This window comes from Mobula birostris, chromosome 29, assembly GCF_030028105.1.
Source record: "Mobula birostris isolate sMobBir1 chromosome 29, sMobBir1.hap1, whole genome shotgun sequence".
In the NCBI taxonomy this organism is placed as follows: Eukaryota; Metazoa; Chordata; class Chondrichthyes; order Myliobatiformes; family Myliobatidae; genus Mobula; species Mobula birostris.
Genome location: NC_092398.1, coordinates 5,154,156 through 5,181,461, shown reverse-complemented (window position 1 = coordinate 5,181,461; position 27,306 = coordinate 5,154,156). Strand labels below are relative to the sequence as shown.

The 27,306-nt window shown below is 45.1% G+C and overlaps 1 protein-coding gene across 3 annotated transcripts in view; it reads right to left on the bottom strand.

The window, feature by feature from the left end:
* Window positions 1-27,306, bottom strand: part of LOC140189928 (polycomb protein SCMH1-like) — a 219,880-nt gene that overhangs the window by 76,482 nt on the left and 116,092 nt on the right. For 2 of the 3 annotated variants that reach the window (XM_072246274.1, XM_072246275.1), the window contains 2 exons: window positions 17,066-17,154; window positions 11,247-11,490 (listed from right to left, as the gene is read on the bottom strand). In XM_072246274.1, coding sequence (XP_072102375.1) covers window positions 11,247-11,490; window positions 17,066-17,154 — 333 coding nt within the window. The remainder of the gene's footprint in view (window positions 1-11,246; window positions 11,491-17,065; window positions 17,155-27,306) is intronic. The other variant, XM_072246276.1, reaches the window with a different exon arrangement.

The following is a 27,306-nucleotide window of genomic DNA, read 5'->3' as shown; positions in this document are numbered from 1 at the left end:
AGGAAATGCAAGGAGCTAGGATCAGCGAGAAGGAGATGAAAAGATTTGGGTTTCTGTCTGCAATGACATTCCCCTCGCGCGATATGTTAAATATTCCTCTTCCTTCCGATGTCAACTATCTCCCCCTCAGGGCAGCTCAGCATCTCCTGACAGACGCCCAACATCACTTCCACAGGTCAGCAGGAATCGAAATCATTGATTTCAAGCCGCTTTGCTCATGCATCTGCTGTCCTTTGAACATAGTACAGTACAGTGCAAACTCTTTAGCCTACTCCAAGATCATTTCACCCAACCTTCCCACATAGCCCTCCATTTTCCTATCATCCATGTGCACATCTATGAGTTTCATGAATGCTCCTAAAGCATTTGCCTGTGCCAGCACCCTGGCAGTGTGTGTCACACACTCACCACTCTCTGCGTAAAGTACCTGTCTCTGATATCCCTCCCTATATTTTCCTCTAATCACCTTGAAGTTATACCCTTTCGTATTACCCATTTCTGTTGAATTACCCATTGTGTGGGCATGTGGCCAAGTAGTTAAGGCATTAGACTAGCGACCTCAAGGTCGTGAGTTCGAGCCCCAGCCGAGGCAACGTGTTGTGTCCTTGAGCAAGGCACTTAACCACACATTGCTCTGCGACGACACCGGTGGCAAGCTGTATGGGTCCTAATGCCCTTCTCTTGGACAACATCAGTGTCATGGAGAGGGGAGACTTGCAGCATGGGCAACTGCTGGTCTTCCATACAACCTTGCCCAGGCCTGCGCCCTGGAGAGTGAAGACTTTCCAGGCGCAGATCCATGGTCTCGCAAGACTAACAGATGCCTTTTCTTTATTACCCATTTCCACCCTGTGGAAAAAGGTCTCTGGCTGTCTACTTGATCTGTGCCTCTTATCACCTTGTACACCTCTATCAAGTGTGCATGGCAGAACACTATTACAGCGCCAGGTTCGATTCCCGCCACTGTCTGTAAGGAGTTTCTATGTCCTCCCCCATAACTGCGTGGGTTTCCTCCGTGTGCTCCGGTTTCCACCCGCATTCAAAACAAATCTACATTGAGGAGAGAACTCTGCAGATCTACAGAACAAACTAAGGCTTTGGACAATGGGGTCTACAAAATCCAATGTGGGGACTGCAGCAAATATTACATCAGCCAAAGTGGGAGAAAGCTATTGACAAGGATAAACATCTACTGGCTGTAAAGTGGCATGACCAACTCTCCCTAGTCTCTACCCACAAAGTTCGTGAGGGGCACAAATTCCGCTGGGCATTAGTGAAAGTCATGGCACAAGCCAACACACAGCATTCAAGAGAATTCCTAGAAGCGTAGTTTTCCTCAAACAATTCTGTAAACAGACACGTAGACCTCAACAAACACGAGGAAATCTGCAGATGCTGGAATTTCAAGCAACGTACATAAAAGTTGCTGCTGAACGCAGCAGGCCAGGCAGCATCTGTAGGAAGAGGTACAGTCGATGCTTCAGGCCGAGGCCCTTCATCAGGACGAAGTCCTGATAAAGGGTCTCAGCCCAAAACGTCGACTGTACCTCTTCCTAGAGATGCTGCCTGGCCTGCTGCGTTCAGCAGCAACTTTTATGTAGACCTTGATTCTATTTGTAAACCCACATGGGCAAAATTCCAGACCACAACGCACGGAGTTCGCCACGCAACCCATCAGTGACAAGACCCCTCTTATGTCACAATTGTGTTTCTGTAATGAGGACCAATCAGCTATTCAAGAAGTATATAAAAACCAAGCATTCGGAGGACACACCACCAGTGAAGAGTGTACTGATGATGTCTCCTCATATAATGATGAAACGTTTGACAATGAATTACCAAGATCAGGGAATAACTCAACGCAGCAAATGTACAGGTTAGTAGGTTAAATGGTCACATGGGTGTAGTTGGGGGCTTGGATTCCGTGGCCTGGAAGCACTTGTTATCGTGCTGTACCTCGAGGCAGATTGAAAATTTGGCTGAGTGGTGTCATAACAACAACCTCGCACTCAATGTCAGCAAGACCAAGGAGCTGATTATTGACTTCAGGAGACGGAAACCAGAGGTCCGTGAGCCACACCCTAGTTGGAGGATCAGCCGTGGAGAGGCTTAGCAACTTCAAATTCCTGGCTGTTACTTTCTCAGAGAACCTGTCCTGGACCCAGCAGGTAAAGGCAACTGCAAATAAAGCATGGCAGTGCCTTCGGAGTCCAAGGAAATTCAGCATGACAACTAAAACATTGACAAGTGGAGAGTGTACTGACTGGAACGCATTGCAGCCGGGTGAAGAAACACTACGGCCTGTGAATGGAAAATCCGACTAAAGGAAGTGGATTCGGCCCAGTACATCACAGGTAAAGCCCTCCCAACCACTGAGCACATCGACATGAAACGCTGTCGCAGCAAAGCAGCTTCCATCATCAGAGATCCTCACCACCCAGGCCGTGGTCTCGCTGCTGCCATCAGGTAGAAGGTACAGGACCCTCAAGACTCACACCACCAGGTTCAAGAACAGTTACTACCCCTCAGTCATCAGGCTCTTGATCAAAAGGGGATAACTACACTCACTTGCCCATCCATTGATATGTTACCCACAGCCAATGATCTCACTTTAAGGACTCATTATCTCATGTTCTCATTATTTATTGATATTTATTTATATTTGCATTTGCACAGTTTGTTGCCTTCTGCACTCTGGTTGATCTTTCATTCATCCTGTTGTAGTTACTATTCCATAGATTTGCTGAGTATGCCCACAGGAAAATGAATCTCAGGGTTGTATATGGTGACATATATGTACTTTGAAAGTAACATTTACTTTGAACTTTCAATATTGAAATAAATAAAGTTACCTCCAATCCACCTTAATCCTAAAGAGAAAAGCCCCAACTTGCTAAACCTGGGGCCAGGACCTGATAAAAAGACTTTGAGTGCATGAGGGATGCCACCTGCTCAGCAGGACCTGTTTAAACTATGTCAAAGGAGCCTGGCTCACAGTAAAACTTTGAACTGTTAGGAAAGGGAAGGCAACAAGTACTCTCTTTGTTTGTTCCATGGGCAAAGGTCCAAAAGCAGCTCTGATGAAGCCCATCATGGTTTCTGAGGGCCGTGGTGCTCGCTCACTGTTCCAAATACGTTTGGATAAATGCCAGAGCACAAATCCTTGGTAGCATAGTGGTTAGCACAATACTTTACAGTACCAGTGACCCTGGTTCAGCTCCCATCACCGCCTGTAAGGAGTTTGTATGCTCTCCCCGTGACTACATGAGTTTCCTTCAGATGCTCCGGTTTCCTCCCACAGTCCAAAGACACACCGATTGGTTGGTTAATTGGTCTTTGTAAATTGTACTGTGATTAGGATTAAATCGGGGGTTGCTGGGTTGTGTGGCTGGAAGGGCCAGGAGGGCCCTGTATCTCAAAAAAGATCAATAATAATTTTGAATCAAATACAAGTAAAATCAGCGAGTGTTTCAAAGATTCACGTCCTCACTGTTGCAGTGTGTAGGAAGCTTTTGAAGTTCACATCCATAGGTCCTTGAATGTGGCACAAGAGATTTTGCGGGTGCTGGAAAGTGAGAGGAACAGACATAAAATTCTGCAGGAACTCAGCGGGTCAGGCAGCATCTAAGGAGGAGAATAAATAGTCAAAGTTACGGGCTGAGACCCTTCATCAGGTCTGGATATGAAGGGGAAGAATTTGGTTTAAGTTGGTGAATCTCAGTGACTTCTGGTTGGTGGCCGCAGAAACAAGGAAAACAACTAAATACTTTGTTGATCACTCTTTTTCTTGAAATCGATCACCGCGGAGCAATAGGAGCAGCAGTCCGTTATTTCCCTTTGGACCTCGAGGTAATTTGATGTGGCAGAGGACTGAGGCGAGGCACTGGGCCCATCGCCGAGAGCGAGGAAGACCCGCTGTTCGATCAATTTAAGCGCCGGGTTGAGTCAGAAAATTCGTGTACAGACCAAATCAAGGCAGCGGGGTCCAGGCCCCAGACCGTATCGAAACGACTGAACCTGATGCTCGGATAACAGTTTAAGTGCCGGGCCAAATTGGAAAGGTTGGGTAGAGGCTGAATCGAGGTGGCAGGGATTACGTCCCAGAGCGAATTAAGGCAATTGAACCCGATTTTTGGACGGCGGCTTAGGCGCTGGGCCAGATTGTAAAGGTCAGGGTGTCGCAGGCCAGTTCAGCTCATTGCTCTGCCCTCTGCTGAACTAAGGGTCGCTGGACACATCCTCTTTGTGGACTTCAGTTCTGTATGCTATTTGCTTACGTTTATTGTCTGCAGGATATGTTTTTTCCTCTGCAAATGGGGTATTTGATGGTCTTCTTTTTGTAATGGGTTCTTTCTGGTTTCTTTGTTTTGGGGCTGCCTGTTAGGAGACGAATCTCAAGGTTGTATAATGTATAGACTAGATTAGATTATATACATAGTTGATAATAAATGCACTTTGAACTTTGAATAAAAAGGAGTTTGGAGGGGAGCGTGTCAAATAAGCACAGGTCGTTCCAGACTCCAGCAAGCGTAGTCTCGTCTGATTCCATTCCACAGATCTCATATCGGCATCAGCCACCTCATAACCCACAGAGCTGGAACAGAGCCAAGTCTTCCTCGGCCCTAAGAAGATGAGAAAGGAACAAACAGACCAATGCTGGAGGAGCTCCACAGATCAACCAACAATGTTGGTGGGCCTCAAATAGTTTCAACCTGAAATGTCCACACAGATGTTCTTCGACCCACCGAATCCCTTCAGCAGATTTGTGATGCTCCAGATGCTACTTTATACTTTATTGTCGCCAAACAATTGATACGAGAACGTACAATCATTGCAGCGATATTTGATTCTGCGCTTTCTGCTCCCTGGATTACAAATATTAAATATTAAAAATAGTAAAAACTAGTAAATATTAAAAATTTAAATTATAAATCATAAATAGAAAATAGCAAAAGGGAAAGTAAGGTAGTGCAAAAAAAAAAAAGAGAGGCAGGTCCGGATATTTGGAGGGTACGGCCCAGATCTGGGTCAGGATCCGTTCAGCAGTCTTATCACAGTTGGAAAGAAGCTGTTCCCAAATCTGGCCACACGAGTCTTCAAGATCCTGAGCCTTCTCCCGGAAAGGTGTGTTGGCTGGGTGGGTCGTGTCCTTGATTATCCTGGCAGCACTGCTCCGACAGCGTGTGGTGTAAAGTGAGTCCAAGGACAGAAGATTGGTTTGTGTGACGTGCTGCGCCGTGTTCACGATCTTCTGCAGCTTCTTTCGGTCTTGGACAGGACAACTTCCATACCAGGTTGTGATGCACCCGAGAAGAAGATTCTAACCCTAGATTCCGACACCTGCTGGCTCTTGTGTCTCTAGACGAGAAAGCAAGTTCTGTCATAGTCCACATCACATCTGGAAGAAGATACACTTGGCAGTGGAGTGCTCCCTCAACATTGTACAAGAGTTTTATGATCAAGCTCCTCATGTGGGGCTTGAACTCTCTCAAACGTCTATCTCAGAGGCAAGAGAACTTCATGCTGAAGTGCAGCGCCAGAAGGAATTTTACTCCACCTACACACAGCGACTACTTTATTAAGTACTCTGACTCGAAAATGCAAATATCTAATCATGCAGTGGCATCTCAATGCATAAAAGTATGTTGACATGGTCTCGGGGTTCAGTTGCTTTTAGGACAAACATCAGAATGGGGAAGAAATGCAATTGAAGTGACTTTGACCATGAAGTGATTACTGGTGCCAGACGGGGTGGTTTGAGATTTTCAGAAACTGCTGATCTCCTGGGATTTTCACGCACAGCAGTCTCTAAAGTTCACAGAGAATGGTACAAGAAACAAAAACATCCAGCGAGCAGCAGATCTATGAGTGAAAACACCCTTGTTAATGAGAGAGGTCAGAGGGGAATGGCTGGACTGGTTCAAGCTGACAGGAAGGTGACAGTAACTCAAATAACCACACGTTACAACAGCGGTGTGCAGAACAGCATCTCTGAACACACGACACGCCAAACCTTGAAGCGGATGGGTTATGGTAGAAGACATTGAACATACACTCAGTGGCCACTTTAATATTAGCAGGTGGTATCTAATAAAGTAGCCACTGAGTACAGATGCACCATTTAGACCCCAGAATTGCACCAAATCAATACCAGTCTTCCAGAAGAAATCTTATTGTACACTTGAAGGATTAATATCCACAATCCTTGTGTAACCAATGCAAGATCTTTATATTATATTACACTCAGGTTGGAGGAACAACACCTTATATTCCGTCTGGGTAGCCTCCAACCTGATGGCATGAACACTGACTTCTCTAACTTCCGTTGATGCCCCACCTCCCCCTTCATACCCAATCCCTCATTTATTTATTTATTTATTTATTTATTCTCTCTCTCTCCTTTTTCTCCCTCTGTCCCTCTCACTATAACTCCTTGCCCATACTCTGGGCTCCCCCTCCCCCTTTTCTTTCTCCCTAGGCCTCCTGTCCCAAGATCTTCTATCCCTTTTGCCAATCACCTGTCCAGCTCTTGGCTCCATCCCTCCCCCTCCTGTCTTCTCCTATCATTTCGGATCTCCCCCTTCCCTTTCAAATCTCTTACTATCTCTTCTTTCAGTTAGTCCTGACGAAGGGTCTCAGCCCGAAACGTCGACTGTACCTCTTCCTAGAGATGCTGCCTGGCCTGCTGCATTCACCAGCAATTTTTATGTGTGTTGCAAAATCTTTATATTCCATCCATGTAGGGTTTCTAGTCTGATTATTAATGCTTTGGCACTTAAAACAACAATTAAACCCCAAACCATAAAGCACAGCCAGACCCCTGGGATAATTTTCTGCTTCAGAGTACTGTGCCACAATATTAGTTTCCTGAGCATTACCACAGCAACCAAATCATTAAAACTTGGGCTGCTGCTGAATGAAGAAATGAATGATTTTAACCCTTCGATCACTCTATTGGTTGATGGATCTGACACGGAGAGGCGCAGTGACGTCTTCAGGAAACTCCTGAAGTCATTGCCCATTCTCACCTTCACCATGGCCCTTTGGGTCGAACGGAGTTTATTGTCATATGAACAGCAGGGCACTGCGGAGTACGGTATAACACAGGGAGCTGGGATCCTGTACCTCCTGCCCAATGGTAAGTATCAGAATAGTCCGACAAGGTCCCGCGTGGAGATTGGTCAAGAAGGTTCAAGTGCTTGGCATCCAGAATGAGGTAATAAATTGGACTAGACATTGGCTTTGTGGGAGGAGCCAGAGAGTGGTAGTAGAGGGTTGCCTCTCTGACTGGAGGCCTGTGACTAGTGGAGTGCCACAGGGATCGGTGCTGGGTCTGTTGTTGTCTGTCGTCTATATCAATGATCTGGATGACTAATATGGTTAACTGGATCAGCAAATTTGTGGATGACACCCAGATTGTGGGAATAGTGGGCAGTGAGGAAGACAATCAGATCTTGCAGCAGGATCTGCACCAGCTGGAAAAATGGCAGATGGAATTTAACGCAGACAAGACTGAGGTTTTGCACTTTGCTAGGACCAACAAGGGTAGGTCTTACACAGTGAGTGGTAGGGCACTGAACAGTGTGGCAGAACAAAGGGATACGAGAACACATGTCCATAATTCATTGAAAGTGGTATCACAGGTAGATAGGGTCATAAAGAAAGCTTTTGGCACATTGGACTTCATAAATTAAAATACTGAGTACAGGAGTTGGGATGTTATGTTGAAGTTGTATAAGACGTTGGTGAGGTCTAATTTGGAGTATTGTGTGCAGCTTTGGTCACCTACCTACAGGAAAGATGTCGGATCTACCTACAAGCAGGCTTTTTCCACTAAGGTTGGGTGCAACCACAATTAGAGGTCATGGGTTAAGGGTGGAAGGTGAAAACTTTAAGGGGAACAGGAGGGAAATTTTTTTCACCCAGAGGGTGGTGAGAGTGTGGAACGAGCTGCCAGCGCAAGTGGTGCATGCAAGCTCGATTTTAATGTTTAAGAGAAGTTTGGATCGGTACGTGGATGGTAGGGATATGAAGGGCTGTAGTCCCAGTGCGGGTCAATGGGACTAGGCAGTTTAAATGGTTCATCAGGGACTAGATGGGCTGAAGGGCCTGTTTCTGTGCTGTACTTTCCCGTGACTATGTACAATAATAAAACAACATCAATAAGCTCTCGCTCACCTTCAAAGGTTACTCCACTGGTTTCAAACGTTTAATACCGAGGACAAAATAAGCACAATTGTAGTTGCTGTCAGGCTAAGTGGTGACATCTTGTGCCAAGCGTCAAAACTGCAGAAACATTATGAGGAAATGCTTGAACCACACTAGTCAGGAGATCAGAGCTTAGAACCTTGAACACTCTCGGGTCATTTCTGGTCACTCTCTCACCTGGGAGACAGAGGTGAATGGGTTCAAGTCCCACTCTGGAATAACAGGCACTGAATGCAAGGTGGACAAGCCCGTGTTGGGGTGCTTTCTCAATTTTGCCACCTTTTCCAAAGGCATTCTAAACCAAGGCCTTCTTAATCTCTTCAGTGGATGCAAAAGATGTGGCAGTACTTCCATGTGCAAATGGGAGAACATTCCAATTATTCAAACAAACAAGAGTCATGGAGACGAGAAAGTCTGCAGATGTTGGAAATTCAAAAACAACACACAGGAAACTCTGGAGGAACTCAGCAGGTCAAGCAGCATCTATAAGGGGAATAAACAGATGACATTTGGGCTGAGACCCTTCATCAGCACTGGAAATCAGGGGGAAGACGCCAGAATAAAAAGGTGGGGGGAGGGGAAGAAGGTTAGCTGGAAGGTGATAGGTGACGCCGGGCTGGAGAGGAAGGAATCTGATAGGAGAGGAGAGCGGACCACAGGAGAAGGGGTAGGGGGTTGTGATATTCTGCAGATGCCAGATATCCAAAGCAACACACACAAAATGCTGGGAGATTTTAGCAGGTCAGATAGCATCTACGGAAATGAATAAACAGTCATTTTTCGAGTTGAGACCCTCCTTCAGGACTGGAAAGGAAGGAGGAAGATGCCAGAATAAAGAAGTGGGGGAAGGTGAAGGAGGCTAGCTGGAAGGTGATAGGTGAAGCCAGGTGGTTAGGAAAGGTCAAGGGCTGGAGAGGAAGCAATCTGATAGGAGAGGAGAGTGGATCATAGGAGAAAGAGACCCGGGGGAGGTGACAGGTAGGTGAGAAGAGGTAAAAGGCCAGAGTGGGTAACAGAAGAAGAAGGGGGGGGGGGAATGTTTTTTTGCCAGGAAGAGAAATCGATATTCATGCCATCAAGTTGGAGGCTACCCAGAAAGAATATAAGGTGTTGCTCCTCCACCCCAAGATCGGCCTCATTGTGGCACAAGATGGACGCCATGGACCAACATGTCGGAATGGGAATGGGAAGCTGAATTAAAATGTTTGGCTACTGAGAGGTTCCAGATTGAGCAGAGGTACACGATGAAGCGCTCTCCCAATTTATGTCAGGTCCCACCAATGTAGAGGAGGCTGCATCAGGAACACTGGATACAATAGATAACCCCAGCAGATTCTCTAAAATATCTTCTTAGCTCTTTGCTCTTTTGTGCTCTGATTCACCTACCATGGGAAAAAGAGCTTCACTATCTACCTTACTTATGCCTCTCAGAAGGAGATCTTATCAGGTAATTGATTGGCCCCTTTCACACCAGGGAAATCAGGATGGCACTGTTGCAAAATGGTTAGCACAACGCATTGCAGTACCAGCAACCCTGGTTCAATTCTCGACATTGCCTGTAAGGAGACTGTGACTGTGTGGGTTTCTCCCGGGTGCTCCAGTTTCCTCCCACAGTCCAAAGATGTACCAGTTGGTAGGTTAATTGGTCAAAGTAAAATGTCCTGTGACTAGGCTAGGGTGAAGTCGAGGTTTGCTGGGTGGCAAGGCTCAAAGGGCCGGAAGGCTCTTTTACATGCTATATCTCAAATCCTTCAAATAGCTTCAAATTCCTTGGTGTCCACATTTCCGAGGATCTCAGCCTGGTCCCTGAACTGCTCCATCCTGATCAAAAAGGCGCAACAGCACCCTTATTTCCTGCGGAGCATCAAGAAAGCTCAGGATACTGACGGACTTTTACCGCCGTACCATTGAGAGCATACTCACCAACTGTATCTCAGCGTGGTATGGCAATTGTCCCGTATCGGACTACAAAGTACTCCAGCGTGTGGTGAAAACTGCCCAGCAGATTATCGGCACCCAATTGCCCACCATTGAGAATATCTACCATAAACACTGCCTGGGCAGGGCGAAAAGCATTATCAGGGATGCATCTCACCCTAACCATGGACTTTTTACTCTCCTCCCATCCGGTAGGCGCTACAGGAGCCTCCGGTCCCGCATCAGCAGGCACAGGAAAAGCTCCTTCCCTGAGGATGTGACCCTGCTAAACCTCACATCACAGCGCTAGCAGTATTGCATCCGTATTGTACTGTCTCAGTACTTTTATATTTGTGTGCTGTAGCACTTACTTTTTATTCGCAGTTATTTTGTAAATAACACTATTCTTTGCATTCCTGGTCAGATGCTAACTGCATTTCATTGGCTTTGTATCTGTACTCGGCACAATGACAATAAAGTTGAATTTAATCTAATCTAAATCTAATCAGTAAATAAATAAGTTCAGTATATCTAATTTCTCCTCACAATGCTCCAACCCAGGCAATGTCCTGGTGAATCTTCTCCGTATTCTCTCCAGCACAACCACATCTTTTCTCTAATGTGGCAATCAGAACAACACACAATATGCCAAGTGCAGCCTGACCAGCGGTTTTGTAAAGTTGCAGCAACATTTTTAATAGAGAGTTAAGAGGGTTATGTTGCTAAAAGCTTTGTGACCTTGTAGACATCCTGTTTTCCAATTTAAGTTCCAAGTCTACATAACTAAGATTATAGTCCTGGCCAAAACCTTTCATTACAGCGATAACAAAGCTGCACAAGATAAGGGTAAATGGATGAGTCACAGATCAACTCTTTGCCTTGCTAATGGGGAGTTTGTTCACCTGTTTGCTACTAAGATATAAACACAAACTGTAACTCAGAGTTCCATGCATGTTAATCTCGATGATATCACGTGAAAATAAATGATTTGCCACTTGAAGTCTGGTATCGAGCTTTATTTGAAAAACAAACTCTCTGACGGTAACTCTTTTTGAGTGAGTGTGACCACAAAGTCACGACAGTCCCACCACCTTTGTTCTCAGGTAAGATGCAAGACTTACCCTTGGTTCCTGGAGGTTGTAAGTTGTCTCCAGTCATGGAGCACCATCCCACGGGGAAGATGTCCCCAGAATCGTAGCGACACCAGTAATCGAAAGCTCCCCTCCAGCCGTCAAACGTCACCAACACTTCCGACCCCCTCACGTCCCCGATCGTTGCGGGGCAGATAAAGTGCGGGTTCTTCCTATCGACCGCCTCCAGTTTCATCCCCACTTTGTAGTAGTTCTGCGGGGGTGAAGGTGGCTCCTGTGGAAGACACAGCACACGAAGGCTGATCAAAGGCTCAAAGTTCAATGTCCATTTATTACCAGAGTACATATACATCACCATATACACTCCTGAGATTTATTTTCTTGTGGGCATTCACAGTTGAACAAAAAAATATAGTAGAATCAATGAAAAACGACACACAGAGACTGACAAACTGCCAATCTGCAAAAAATAAATAATTGTGCAAATACACAAAGAAAACCATTACAATAGCAATATTATTATTGTTGGAGACCTCGTCCCAGAAACAGATAGGTTCCTTGCAACAATACATGACCAGATGGATAACACAAAAAATTGTCAAAACTTTTCCAGAAATAAAATTTGAAAAAAAAATAATAAAAGACCAACAAATTCCAATATGATAAATGCAGAAAATACCAAGAGAAACTGGAAACATCCAACACATTACAGGATCCTGCAGCAGTTTAACTCAATCTCATGACTTACAAAGGCACAATCAAGTGGCAAACATCATTGACCAAAATCTTCCTTTAAAATATGAACTCATTAAAGAAAGAAACCATACTAAGGTTTAACTATAAATCTATTAACTATTTAACTATTAAACTATAAATCCAAGCCTGATCCAGTTTTAGAGTCAGAGTCCCACAAATGATATTACGAATGATTGGTTGTTACAGATAGGACAATCCATAACAACCATCCACATATAATAATACAGGATAAACAAGCAAGAACAACTTACTTAATAGATAGTCATTCCAAACACACATAACATGCAGATATCAATAAGTGAAAAACTCCAAATATATACTGAGTTAAAAGAGGAAATTGAAAGACTATGGAATATGAACAGGGTATACATTGTCCCAATAGTAATATCCACAACTGGTATCATATCAAAGTCAGAACACAATAGCATTAAACTATTAGAACTATACAGCAATATTTATGTAAATCTCCAGAAAGACACAATACTAAACACCACTAGAATGGTCCGAAAGTTCCTAACAATTAAGAAATGAGTGTGCTTGGTGATGCCCGTACCTTAGGTTTTATGTGCTTGAGCTGAGAAAAAAATAACAATAAATAAGTAATAAATAATATTGAGAACATGTGTTATAGAGTCCTTGAAAGAGAATCCATATGTTGAGGGATCAGTCCAGAGTTGAGGTGAGAGAGCAAGATTCCAGAGCCGGATGGTTGAAGGGTAATAATTATGACCTTGTTCATCAGTCACTGAAAGTGAGCAGGCAGGTACAGCAGGCAGTGAAGAAAGCTAATGGCATGTTGGCCTTCATAACAAGGGGAGTTGAGTATAGGAGCAGTTGTACAAGGCCGTGGTGAGACCCCACCTGGTGTATTGTGTGCAGTTTTGGCCTCCAAATTTGAGGAAGGACATTCTTGCTATGGAGGGAGTGCAGCGTAGGTTCACTGGGTTAATTCCAGGGAGGGCGGGACTGTCATGTGTTGAAAGACACCAAGTTTCACTACATATGCTGGTGATACTAAACCTGATTTTTATTGTAATTTATAGTTTATTATGCCAGTCAGTGGCCACTTTATTAGATACCTCCTGTACCTAATAAAGTGGCCACTGAGTGTATGTTTGTGGTCTTCTGCTGCTGTCGCCCATCCACTTCAACATCCGATGTGGTGTGCGTTCAGAGAGGCTCATCTGCACACCTGCTATTGTAACGTGTGTTTATTTGAGCTACTGTCACCTTCCTGTCAGCTTGAACCTGTCTGGCTGTTCCCCTCTCACCTCCCTCATTAAAAAGGTCTCTCCACCCACAGGACTGCCACTCACTGGATATCTTTTTGTTGTTCACACCATTCTCTGTGAGGGGAAAAACCCAGGAGGTCAGCAGTTTCTGAGACACTCAAACTACCCCATCTGGCACCAACAATCATTGCATGATCAAAGTCACATAGATCACATTTTTTCCCCCATTCTGGTGCTTGGTCTGAACAATGTGAACCTCGTATGCTTGCAACACTGAGTGTCCGAAAGAGGGATCAGCAGCACTGGGGTTCCACAGGGGACTGTCTTGTCTCCCTTTCTCTTCACCATTTACACCTCGGACTACTGCACAGAGTCTTGTCATCTTCAGAAGTTTTCAGATGACTCTGCCATAGTTGGATGCATCAGCAAGGGAGATGAGGTTGAGTACAGGGCTACGGTAGGAAACTTTGTCACATGGTGTGAGCAGAATTATCTGCAGCTTAATGTGAAAAAGACTAAGGAGCTGGTGGTAGACCTGAGGAGAGCTAAGGTACCAGTGACCCCTGTTTCCATCCAGGGAGTCAATGTGGACAAGGTGGAGGATTACAAATACCTGGGGATACGAATTCACAATAAACTGGACTGGTCTAAGAACACTGAGGCTGTCTACAAGAAGGGTCAGAGCTGTCTCTATTTCCTGAGGAGACTGAGGTCCTTTAACATCTGCTGGACGATGTTGAGGATGTTCTACGAGTTTGTGGTGGCCAGTGCGATCATGTTTGCTGTTGTGTGCTGGGGCAGCAGGCTGAGGGTAGCAGACACCAACAGAATCAACAAACTCATTCATAAGGCCAGTGATATTGTGGGGATGGAACTGGACTCTCTCACGGTGGTGTCTGAAAAGAGGATGCTGTCCAAGTTGCATGCCATCTTGGACAATGTCTCCCATCCACTACATAATGTACTGGGTGGACACAGGAGTACATTCAGCCAGAGACTCATTCCACCGAGATGCAACACAGAGCATCATAGGAAGTCATTCCTGCCTGTGGCCATCAAACTTTACAACTCCTCCCTTGGAGGGTCAGACACCCTGAGCCGATAGGCTGGTCCTGGAATTATTTCATAATTTACTGGCATAATTTACATATTACTATTTAACTATTTATGGTTCTATTACTATTTATTATTTATGGTGCAACTGTAACGAAAACCAATTTCCCCCGGGATCAATAAAGTATGACTATGACTATTTGACCATTCCTTCATGCTTTTATGCATTGAGCTGCTGCCACATGATTGGTAATTAGATATTTGTGTTAACGAGCAAGTGTACTGAATAAAGCGGCAATCAAGTGATTGTGTGTATTGCACCGTACTGCTGCCACAAAACGACACATTTCTTGACGTGTCAGTAATAATGAACCCGATTCTGATTCTCAAGACCACAACTGAATTTAAACCTTGCACATCAGCATGACTAGAACAGGTTACCATATGCAGTGTGCCCAGGGTGGGAGTGGAGAGAGAGGTCTGAACAATTGTGTACACGGGACAGCGGAGGGTGTGTGTGTAGACTACCAAGAGCTCAAAGACCACCAGAAAAATTTACAAACGCTCGAAGTTTACATTGAGGAACTCATTAAGATTCCTGAAGTTGGCTTTCATAGTGTCAGAATTATCCAGCACGAAAACAGGCCCAGCATCAGAGAGACCAAATCAGAACTGCAAAGGAACTTGGGAGTCCGAAGGTGGGATTTCCTAAAAGGTTAACTTGCAGGTTGAGTTGGTAGCACTGATGGCAATTGCAGTGTTAGCACTCATTTTGTGAGGACTAGAATATAAAATCAAGCATATAATGCTGAGATTTATAAGGCATTGGTCAGGCCACATTTGGAGTACTGTTAGCAGTTCTGGACCTCGAATCTAAGAAAGCATGTGCTGGCATTGGAGAGGTTCATGAGAATAATCCCAGGAAAGAAAGGCCTGATGTATAAGCAGCACTTTCCAGCTCTGGGTCTGTACTCACTGGAGTTTAGAAGAATGGGCGAGATCTCGCCGAAACCTGCTGAATATTTAAAGGCCCAGATGAAGTGGACATGGAGAAGACGTTTCCAACAGCAGAAGAGTCTACAGCAGAGGGCACAGCCTCAGAATAGAAGGACAATAATGCAGAACAGAGATGAGGAGGAATTTCTTTTGCCAGAGGATGGTGAATTTGAGAAATTCATTGCCACAATGTCTATGGACGGCCAAGTCATCGGGTATATTTAAAACAGAGATTAATAGTTTGATTATTAAGGGTGTCAAAGTTTACAGGGATAAGGCAGGAGAATGGGGTTGAGAGGAAAAATAAATCATGATGAAATAGTAGAGATTTGATGGGCCAAATGGCCTAATTCAGCTCTTATTCATCATAGTCTTAATAAACCTAATTGATTCAATTCTAACAGGTAAACCTGGACAAAAATGTTTCCCATAAAAGGCACAGGAGGCGTTACATACAACGGCCCATGAGGACCTTTGGCTAAACCAATTAAATTAGTAATCAAACGGCCAACTAAACTAATCCCTTCTGCCTACACAATGTCCATAGGCATACTTTCATGTGCCTATATAAACATCTCTTAACAGCCTCGAATGTTCCTGCCTCTACCATCACTCTGTTTAAAAAACTTGCCCCTCACATCTCCTTGAAATTATCCCCTTTCACCTTAAATGCATGCCTTCTAGACATTTCAACCTTGGGAAAAAATAAAGTAAGTAAAGGCATCCGTTAGTCTTGCGAGACCATGGATCTGCGCCTGGAAAGTCTTCACTCTCCAGGGCGCAGGCCTGGGCAAGGTTGTATGGAAGACCGGCAGTTGCCCATGCTGCAAGTCTCCCCTTTCCACGACACCAATGTTGTCCAAGGGAAGGGCATTAGGACCCCTACAGCTTGGCACCAGTGTCGTCGCAGAGCAATGTGTGATTAAGTGCCTTGCTCAAGGACACAACACGTTCCCTCGGCTGGGGCTCGAACTCATGACCTTCAGGACGTTAGCCCAATGCCTTAACCACTTGGCCACGTGCCCAAAAGATACTCCCTGCCTATTCTATCTATGCCTCTCATAATCTTATAAACCTCTATCCAATCCTCCCTCAGCCTCCACCGCTCCAGAGAAAACAAGTTTATCCAGCCTCTCGTGATAGCACATATCCTCTAAACTAGGCAGCATCCTGGTAAACCTCTTCTGCACCTTTTCCAAAGCCTCAACATCCTTCCTACAGTGGAGAGACCAGAGCCTTATGCACAACTCCAAATGCAGCCTAAAGCTGCAACATAACTTCCCAATTTACAAACTCAGTGCCTTGATTAGTAAAAGCAAGCATGCCATATGCCTTCTTGACCACCTTATCAATCTCTGTAGTCACTTTCAGGGAGCTCCAGGACCCTCTGTTCCTTAATAGTGCACTATCTCTTTACATTTGATCTCCCAAGGTGCAACACTTCATATTTGGCCGAGTTAAACTCCATCTACCATTTCTCCGCCCATATCTGCAACTGATCTATATCCTGCTGTATTCTTTGCTGAACATTCCAATGCCATGTAGCTTGCCCACAATGAACAACAGATTGTCACACGCTGAATAAACAGAGATCGCTACACAGTGACTAGGCAGGCCCGAACACCCACAACAATTTCAAAGGAATTGCTTCAGGAAATGATGGCGATAGGAGTGCCTGGGGAAACATTTGCACACAATGTCAGTGATTGGTTCTTGATTAGTAAAGTTGTCAAAGGTTATGAGGAGAAGGCAGTAGAATTGGGGTTGAGGGCCAAATACAGACCTCGGAAATATCCAAGAAAGAATGCCTACCTTGTGAAATATCCTGCCTGGTGCCATTTCTGCCCCACTTAAAGTCTTCAGCAAGAACATCGGCCATGAAGATGCATTCAGTCGAAATCCTAGAGAGCCGATATATATATAAAAAAAGAAAACGTTACAGGACCTTAGCTTCCTCTGCAGAATATCTGTCACAAGGCAACTTTATAAAACTCTGGTTGGGCCACATCTGGAGTATTGCATACAGTGGATACTATACAGAGTGCAGAGGAGATTTACAAGGATTTTGCCTGGATCGGAGAGCGTGCCTTACGAGAATAGGTTGAGTGAATTTGGCCTTTTCTCTTTGGAGCGACGGAGGACGAGTGGTGATCTGACAGAGGTGCATAAGATGATGAGAGGCATTGATCGTGTGGATAGCCAGAGGTTTTCTCCCCAGGGCTGAAATGGTTAACACGAGGGGGCATAGTTTGAAGCTGCTTGGAAATAGGGACTGAAGGGATGTCAGGGGTAGGTTTTTCACACAGAGAGTGGTAGGTGTGTGGAATGCACTGCTAGCGACAGTGGTGGAGGCAGATACAGTTGTGTCTTTAAACAGACTTTCAGATAGGTACACGGAGCTTAGAAAAATAGAGGGCTATGCGATAGAGAAATTCTAGGCAGTTTCTAGACTAGGTTACATGGTCTACTATAGTGGGCCGAAGAGTCTGTAATGTGCTGTAGATTTCTATGTTCCATGTTCTGGTCGCCCCATTAGAGGAAGGATGTTGAAGCTTTGGAGAGGGTGCAGAAGAGGTTCACCAGGATGCTGCCTGGTTTAGAGGACATGTGCTATAACGAGAGGATGGAAAAACTTGGGTTGTTTTCTCTGGAGTGTCGGAGGCTGAGGGGAGATCTGATAGAGGTTTATAAGATGATGGGAGGCATAGATAGAGTGAACAGAGAGTATCTTTTTCCCCAGGGTAGAAGTGTCTCATACCAGTGGGCATGCATTGAAGGAGAGAGGGGATAGGTTCAAGGGGGATGTGAGGAGTAAGTTTTTTACTCAGAGAGTGGTGGATGCCTGGAATGCACTGCCTGGTACGGTGGTAGAGGCAAATACATCAGAGGCTTTTAACAGATGTTTAGATAGGCACATGAATATGAGGAAAATGGAGGGATATGGACATGGTTCGGGTAGGAGCTATTAGGTTTTGGGGGTTTCTCATTTGCTTTTTAGCTGGTTTGGTACAACAGTGTGGGCTGAATGGGCTGTTCCTGTGTTGTAAGCTTCCATATTCTAGGCTGCATTCATATAGGATGACGGAAGCTCTAACTTACAATGGGTGTGGCATTGCAGGCAACCCAAATACATTTATGATCAAACTACGTGTACAATTCAGAGATTCATGCCCTAACAGGCAGCCACGAAACAAAGAAACTCATTAGATAAAACACCCCAACGTGCAGAGAAAAAAAAAGGCAAACAATAAACACAAGCTCCACAGAGACAGAGTCCGCCCCAGGCCCTCAGCTCAGCGCTGAGTGGCGCAGCCAGCTAAAGCAGCCCGCCCCCTCGCCTCCGGTCCCGACACCCTGCACTTTTCAGTCTGGCCTGGTGCCTAAATCATTGTCCAGACATTGGGTTCAGTCACTTCAGTACGGTCTGGCACCAGCGCTGAAATCGACTGAACCCTCGTGCCGCCCCCATGCCCGGCGACAGGGCCACTCACTGCCTCGTTTCAGTTCTGCCACATCGAATTGCCTCCAAGTCCAAAGGGCAGTTACAGGTTATTCCTTGCGATGATCATTTGCCATAAAAAGAGTGACTAACAAAGTATTTAGCTGTTTTCCTTGTTTCATTGGGCACCAGCCACAAATCGTTCAGATTCACCTGCGCCATCTTAAACCCAAAACTCTGGAGGCAAAGTCGGCTTCCCACTGCAACAAAACCACCTCATCTCTGCTGTGTACCCGGCCAAGTACCTGCAAACTAATTGTGTTTTCATTTTCCAGGCACTTCACTGGCAACTGCATTCGCAGCTTTCTGGGCAGAGCAATATGCTAGCCAAGCTGTCCAAGACTGATAGCTTCTTCAGTCACAAAGCGGACATTTTCCACACACAATCAGATTGTTACCACTGACGTTGTGAAAAACTGAGCAACACGCCCAAAATCAAGGAGGAAGGAAATCAACAAGTCTGGGGAATAAACAGTTGACGTTTTGGGCCAAGATGATTCCTAATGAAAGGTCTTCACCCGAAACATCGACTCATTATTCCTTTCCACAGATGCACCCTGACCTGCTGAGTTCCTCCAGCATTTTGCACGAGATGTACAAGGTTTCCAGCATCTGCAGAACCTCCTGTGTCGCGAAAAAAAAATTTGTTTTGTAGCTCCAGTACAGTGCAGGACAAAAGCATTGTTCTAAGTTACAAAAATAAGTAAGTAATCCACTAGACGAATAACTAAGTCATGCTCATAGACCTTGCGATATTCTGACAGCGGAGGGGATAAAGCTGTTCTTAAAAATGTCGAAAGTAGTTCTTCAGTCTCCTGAGCCTTTTCGTTGATGGTAATAACAAGAAGAGGTCATGTCCTGGATGATGATGACTCTCAGTGATGGATGCCTCCTTGAGGTGCCACCTTTTGAAGATGTCCTCAAAGTTGGTGATGTTTCAGAATCAGGTTTAATATCACTGCCATATGTCGTGAAATGTGTTGTTTTTTGTAGCAACGGTACCTTGCAGGAAAAGAGCACAGATCATCAGCGACACCCACCACCCAGGACATGCTCTCTTCTTGCTGTTGCCATCAGGAAGAAGGTACAAGAGCCTCAGAACTTGCACAACCAGGATCAGGAATAGCTATTACCCCTCAACCGTCAGGCTCTTGATCCAAAGGGGATAACTTCACTTGCTCCACCATTGAAGTGTTCCCACAACATTTCAATCTTCATCTTCATCTCATGTGCTTGATATTTATTGCTTATTTATTATTGTTTCTTCTTTTTGCATTTGAACAGTTGGTTGTCTTCTGCACATTGGTTGATCGTACATTAATCCTGTTAGTTATTATTCTATAGATTTGTTGAGTATGCCCACTGGAAAATGAATCTCAGGGTTGTATATGGAGACATGTATGTACTTTGATAATAAAAATTACTTTGAACTTTGCAATATATCATTTAAAAAATTATATATGACTATAAGAAATATATATAAAAAAATAAACAAGTAGTGCAAAAAGACAGCATAAAATAGTAGTGAGGTGATGTTCATGGGTTCAATGTCTATTCAGAAATTGGACAGCAGAGGGAATGAAGCTGTCCCTGATTCGTTGAGTGTGCGTCTTCAGGCTCCTGTACGTCCTCCCTGATGGTAGTAATGAGAAGAGGGGTCTTCAGGCTCCTGTACCTCCTCCCTGATGGTAGTAATGAGAAGAGGGGTCTTCAGGCTCCTGTACCTCCTCCCTGATGGTAGTGATGAGAAGAGGGGTCTTCAGGCTCCTGTACCTCCTCTCTGATGGTAGTGATGAGAAGAGGGGTCTTCAGGCTCCTGTACCTCCTCCCTGATGGTAGCAATGAGAAGAGGGGTCTTCAGGCTCCTGTACCTCCTCCCTGATGGTAGTAATGAGAAGAGGGGTCTTCAGACTCCTGAACCTCCTCCCTGATGGTAGTGATGAGAAGAGGGGTCTTCAGGCTCCTGTACCTCCTCCCTGATGGTAGTAATGAGAAGAGGGGTCTTCAGGCTCCTGTACCTCCTCCCTGATGGTAGCAATGAGAAGAGGGGTCTTCAGGCTCCTGTACCTCCTCCCTGATGGTAGTAATGAGAAGAGGGGTCTTCAGACTCCTGAACCTCCTCCCTGATGGTAGTGATGAGAAGAGGGGTCTTCAGGCTCCTGTACCTCCTCCCTGATGGTAGTAATGAGAAGAGGGGTCTTCAGGCTCCTGTACCTCCTCCCTGATGGTAGTAATGAGAAGAGGGGTCTTTAGGCTCCTGTACCTCCTCCCTGATGGTAGTGATGAGAAGAGGGGTCTTCAGGCTCCTGTACCTCCTCCCTGATGGTGATAATGAGAAGAGGGGTCTTCAGGCTCCTGTACCTCCTCCCTGATGGTAGTAATGAGAAGAGGGGTCTTCAGACTCCTGTATCTCCTCCCTGATGGTAGTAATGAGAAGAGGGCCTGTCAGGTTGTGCTGGAGATGGAGCTGGCTGAGTCTACAACCCTTCGCAGCCTCTTGCGATCCAGTGCATTGGAGCCTCCACACCAGGCTGTGACATAAACAAGACAGCGTGCTCTCCAATGTACAGGAGAAGGAGGAAGTGGAGAGGTTCTAGGATCTCGCCGATTAAAGCGTCGAGGAAGATTGAAGCATAGAGGCGAGCAAGTGTTCAGTGCAGTCTACCAGGCTCTCTCTCACTGCTCCCGAGGGAAGGCCACCACATTGAAATGGTTGCTCTCTCCCTCAGTGCTGTTGGGAGGACGGTACCGAAGTTCTGCGACTGCGATTTATAAATTGAACTCTAGTTCAAATGGACTCTTTCAGTATTACGCTTTTATATTCTGTGCTTTCGCCCGCTCCTTCGTGCTGTTTCCACAACTTTTTGTTTTTTTGCGCGAGGGGTGGAGTTTGTCCGTTTGCACAATTTGTTTTTTTGCACAGGGAGGGGGAGTTTAATGCTCTTGTTGTCTTTTGCGCGATTTGTTTTTAATTGCGCATGGGGGGGGCTGATGCTTTTCTTTGAGCAGCCTCCATGGGTTTCTTTGTTTCATGACTATCTGGAAAAGACAAATCTCAGAGACGTATACTGCATACTTTGATAATTAACGTGACTTGAACCTTGAATTCCAGGCTTAACGCCTTACCGGTGATGGGGACATTAAAATCAGGATTGACCAGGGGCAGATTTGGAGGAATCCAATTAAATATGTTATTAAGCAGGATGAGCAGGAGCTAGGGCTTTACTCTTTGGAGAGAAGGAGGATGAGAGGAGACATGATAGAGGTGTACAAGATAATAAGAGGAATAGATAAGAGTGGATAGCCAGCGCCTCTTCCCCAGGGCACCGCTGCTCAATACAAGAGGACATGGCTTTAACGTAAGGGGTGGGAAGTTCAAGGGGAATATTAGAGGAAGGTTTTTTACTCAGAGAGTGGTTGGTGCGTGGACTGCTCTGCCTGAGTCAGTGGTGGAGGCAGATACACTAGTGAAGTTTAAGAGACTACTAGACAGGTATTTGGAGGAATTTAAGGTGGGGGCTTATATGGGAGGCAGGGTTTGAGGGTCGGCACAACATTGTGGACCGAAGGGCCTGTAATGTGCTATGTCCTAAGTTCTATGAAACATTCAAGGATCAATTTAACATTACTCTTCAATGCCTAGTGAACAAACACTGAGCTCCCATTTCTTAACCAGAAAAATCCTCAAAAAGTAAAGCACAGAAACTTTACAACTACAGTAGCCAAACTGAGAAACTCCCAAAGAATGCAGACAAGTCCCGAAAAGATGAGTTAGATTACTTGCAGATGCAGGTCCAGCAAAGTCAATTTTAAACTGTCTATAACCACAGCTTCCTCCAAGAGGACCACAACCCTGTTGTAGGGTTTGGAGGCTTGCGTGCCTCAATGACCTGGAGAGCTGTGCTGGCTGGAGTCAGAGCTTTATGTTTTGGCTCTTGGTAGGGTCACCCATGCCAAAGGGTGAGGCCAGACTAAGAGCGATCCAATGATCCTCCAGGTTCGGGGGTTCAGCTCAGGGCCAACAAGCCTGACTGGTAAAACAAAACTGTTACGGAAACAGCAATGAAGAATCCTTCTACATCTGAGCGCGACAGTATTCCCGAGTCTCCACCCGGGACTTGCATGGCTGACAGTAGTGAAAACCGAGAGGAAGCAGTCAACACCACCAGAGAAGGAGGACCTTCATTACTACCCTAACCATCAGCAGTGTAACAGGCAAGCAAGTAACCAGACCTTAAACTATGAAACACGATGCCAGAAACTCAAGATTACTACGTAGTACAAAATACTTCCAGGTACTGATACTATTGCCAGAAATCTATTGGGCTGTTTGGAGTTGTAACTCCATATTTATCATCCACATTTCCTGAGGGGAATTAGTCCAGAAATCTATGGGCAGTGAGCATTACATTCAGAAACAATTATTATTTTTAATTGCCTGTTACGCCGCTGGCTCTTAGCGCAGCAATGTCTGTCCTTGGCCACAAAGAAGGAAACTTCATTCAAGTTTCTGTAACAATTTTGTCTTTGACAAGTCAAGGATGTTATCCCTGAGCTGAACCCCTGAACCTGGAGGACCGGTGGGCCACTCTTAGTCTGGCCTCTACCCTTTGACCTGTTTGGCATGGGTGACCCTACCAAAGGCCAAAGCATAAAGCCCTGACTCCAGACAATGTAGCTCTCAGGGTCACTGAGGCACGCAAACCCCAAACATTAAGACAAGGATGTGGCCCTTTTGGAGGTCAAGAACAACTATTACCTTTCAACCATCAAGTTCTTGAACTAGAGGGGATAACTTCACTCACCCCAACACTGAACTGTTCCCACACTCTATGGACTCACTTTCAAGACTTCATTTCATGTTCTCAATATTTATTGCCTATTGTTGTTCCTCTTTGTGGCTTGTGTTGCATCAGGCGGCAACCTTGCAGTTTCTTTATTTGTCTGTTTTTTCTTTCTTTTCAAATCTTTTTATTGTTATATTATACAAAAGAAATAACATGAGTACATTGAAGTAACAACACTTACAATGTCTCAAAAAAGACATTATCTTAAAGATTGAAAAAAAATTTTGTGATAACAAAAAAAACCTACTAAGCAGAAAAAGTGAGAAAAAAAAAACCCATTAGGTGTACAGCCCCGGAACCATGCCTCATACAAGAAGCTTCTAAAAATAAACATCAAACCGCCAGCGGGAGGAGAGAGAGCAGCGCGCCATGCGTGCGCAGCCCTCCGGTGAAAAATATCATATCCGTTAAATAGGGGCCGTGGACAATTCTGATTTGACGGAGAATGGACGTGAAAGCACAGAGGGACATCTGGAGAAATTTCTGAAACGCCAGTTCGCTGCTGTTGTTACTGCGCGATCGGGAATCTTTCGGAGAGTAGGCCTCAAAATCCCCGGCCTCGCCTGTTGTTGGTGACCAAGATTGAGGTCGAATTGTTCGGACAGAGATGGCGCTCAGTCCGCGGTGTCGGAGAGCCGATCAGAGCTTGAAGTTTTCAGATGACTCCGAGTCGGACTGTGGTCAGGCATGGCAGGGAGAGTTTTTCTTCCTTCTCCTGTCTGCGTGAGATGTGGGACATTTGACAGACTTTGAACTTTTTACTGCACTCATGGACTTCTTCATCAAGTTATGGTATTGTTGCACTGTTGTAACTATCTGTTATAATTATGTGGTTTTGTTAGTTTTTTCAGTCTTGGTCTGTCCTGTGTTTTGTGATATCACACCGGAGGAAATATTGTATCATTTCTTAATGCATGCATTACTAAACGACAATAAAAGAGGACTGCATGTCTTCATAATCTAAAAAAAACTAAAAAATTTACAATTAGATCGTGGAAAAAATCTATCAATTAGCTCAACTGATAATATCAAGCAAATGAGCCCCATCTTTTCTCAAAATCAAATAAAGTTTCAAAGGTTCGACTTCTAATTTTCTCCAAACTAAGACATAGCATCACTTGAGAGAACCATTGTGACAAAGTGGGAGCTGATGTATCCTTCCACTTCTGTTTTTTGTGAGGCCAAGTTGCTAGCTTGATGCTCAACCCAGCACGGGTGGAAAGTGTGCTAAGGGCTGGCCAAATTCAAACTTGGGACCACCCGTCTTAGAGTCCGGTGCGGATGCCACTACACCACTGGCCAGCTATTTATCACTTGTTTGTTTAGCTATCTATTTATTAATTTATTTATTGTATTTGCACAGTTGTCTTTTGCACACTGGTTGTTTGTCTGTCCTCTTCTGTGTGTTTTTCATTGATTCCATTGTGCTTCTTTGTGTCTCCTGTGAATGCCCACAAGAAAATGAATCTCAGGGTTGTAAATGGTGGCATATGTGCACTTTGATAATAAATTTACTTTGAACTCTGCAGGAAAAGGCTTGATTTCTGTGGTGCCTTTCCCAACCACGCGATGTCCCAAAGGGCTTTACAGTCAACCAGCTACTGCATCTTTGGAAAAGAGTACCATCGACGTTTTGGGTTGAGATCTTTCAGCAGGACTGAAGAAAAAAAAAGCTGAGGAGTAGATTTAAAAGGTGGGGTGGGGAAGAGGGGAGGGAGAAATGCAAGGTGATAGGTGAAACTGGGAGGGGGAGGGGTGAAGTAAAGAACTGGGAAGTTGATAAGTGAAAGAGGTACAGGGCTGGAGAAAGAGGAATATTTTAGGAGAGGATAGAAGGCCATGGAAGAGACAAAAGAGAGAGAGGAACACCGGGGAGGCGATGGGTAGTCAAGGAGAGACAGAAAAGGGGTTGGGAAATGCTGAAGGGGGGTGAGGGGGCAATGACCAGAAATTCGAGAAATCATTGTTCATGCCATCAGGTGGGAGGCTACCCAGACAGAATTCTCTGCTGTCGTCAAGTCAGAATCAAAATGAGATTTATTATCACTCACCTTAGATGATGTGGAACTCGTTTTGCAGCAACAGTACAGCACCAGACAGATGCATAAATAATGGCAGCACGGTGGAGATATGTCTCTACCGAAGGAGGTGTAAGGTGCTCCTTCCCTCCGCTAGCCTGCAGGTCACCCTTGGGCAAGGCATAGCATCTACTTAGCCGCCCCCCCCACCCTGATCAGGGTCACATGAAGCCACGGGAGCAGGTAGTGGACGTTCATATGACACATCACAAGTCCTGGCTATGCGATCAATAACACCAGGCAGGTAATCTCTGAAAAGTACTGACAGAGGTAGACAGGGTCCGTAAAGAAAGCTTTTGCTACATCAGCCTTCATAAATCAAAGTACCAAGTACAGGAGATGGAATATTATGTTGCAGTTGTACAAGTCGTTGGTGAGGCCTAATTTGGAGTATTTTGTACAGTTTTGGTCACCTACCTACAGGAGTAGGTAGGTGAAAGAGTACAGAGAAAATTTACAAGGATGTGCCGGGTCTGAGATTGAATAGGTTAGGACTTGATTCCTTGGAACGTAGAAGATTGAGGGGACACTTGATAGAGGTGTACAAAATTATGAGGGGTATAGGTAAGGTAAATGCAAGCAGGCTTTTTCCACTGAGGTTGGGTGGGACGACAACCAGAGATCATGAGTTAAGGATGAAAGGTGAAAAGTTGAAGGGGAACATAAGGGAAACGTCTTCACTTGGAGGCTCATGGGAGTGTGGAACGAGCTGTCAGTGCAAGTGGTTCATGTGAGTTTAAGGGAAGTTTGGATAGGGACATGGATGGTAGGGGTACGGAGGGATATGGTCCCGGTGCAGGTCGATGGGAGGAGGCAGTTTAAATAATTCGGCATGGACTTGAGCGACCGAAGGGTCCCTTTCTGCTCTGTACTTTTCTATGACTCTATTGAGAATAGCTGGGGTTACCCCTCTTGTAAAGACACTGCCCAGAAGATGGCAATGGCAAACCAGTTCTGTAGGAAAATTCCGCAAGAACAAGCATGGTAATGGACAGACCACATTCACCCACTTCATAAAGCACAGCACATAACGAACGGATGATTTACTTTGTAAATTATAGTAATTTTTTGTCTTTGCAGTGTACTTCTGCAACAAAGCAACAAACTGCATGTCACACAAGGCAATACTGATAAACCTGGCTCTGGTACAACATTGCTAATGAATACAGTATCTGCTTTCATTATTATCCCAATGGTAATTGTGGGTTCTCACTACAATGCCAGCATGTTTTGAATGTTCCTCCTTATCTGTAAAATGCTTTGGGACGTTCCCAGTCCACAAAAGGCATTAATATTTAAGTGCCATGCCAAATTAGAAAGGTCGGTTACAGGCCTCATAGCATACCGAAAAGACTGAAACCAGTGTTTGCACGCCGATTTCAGTGCTGGGCCGAGGCAGAAAGGTCAGCTACAGGCCAAATTGAGGCAATGGGGCCCAGGCCTCAGAGCATACCCATGCGACTGAACCCGATGTTTGGATAATGATTTTGGCACCAGGCCAAATTGAGGCAACGGGGCCCAGGCCTCACAGCATACTGATGTGACTGAACCTGATGTTTGGACAACGATTTCGGCACCGGGCCAAATTGAGGCAATGGGGCCCAGGCCTCAGAGCGTACCGACACGACT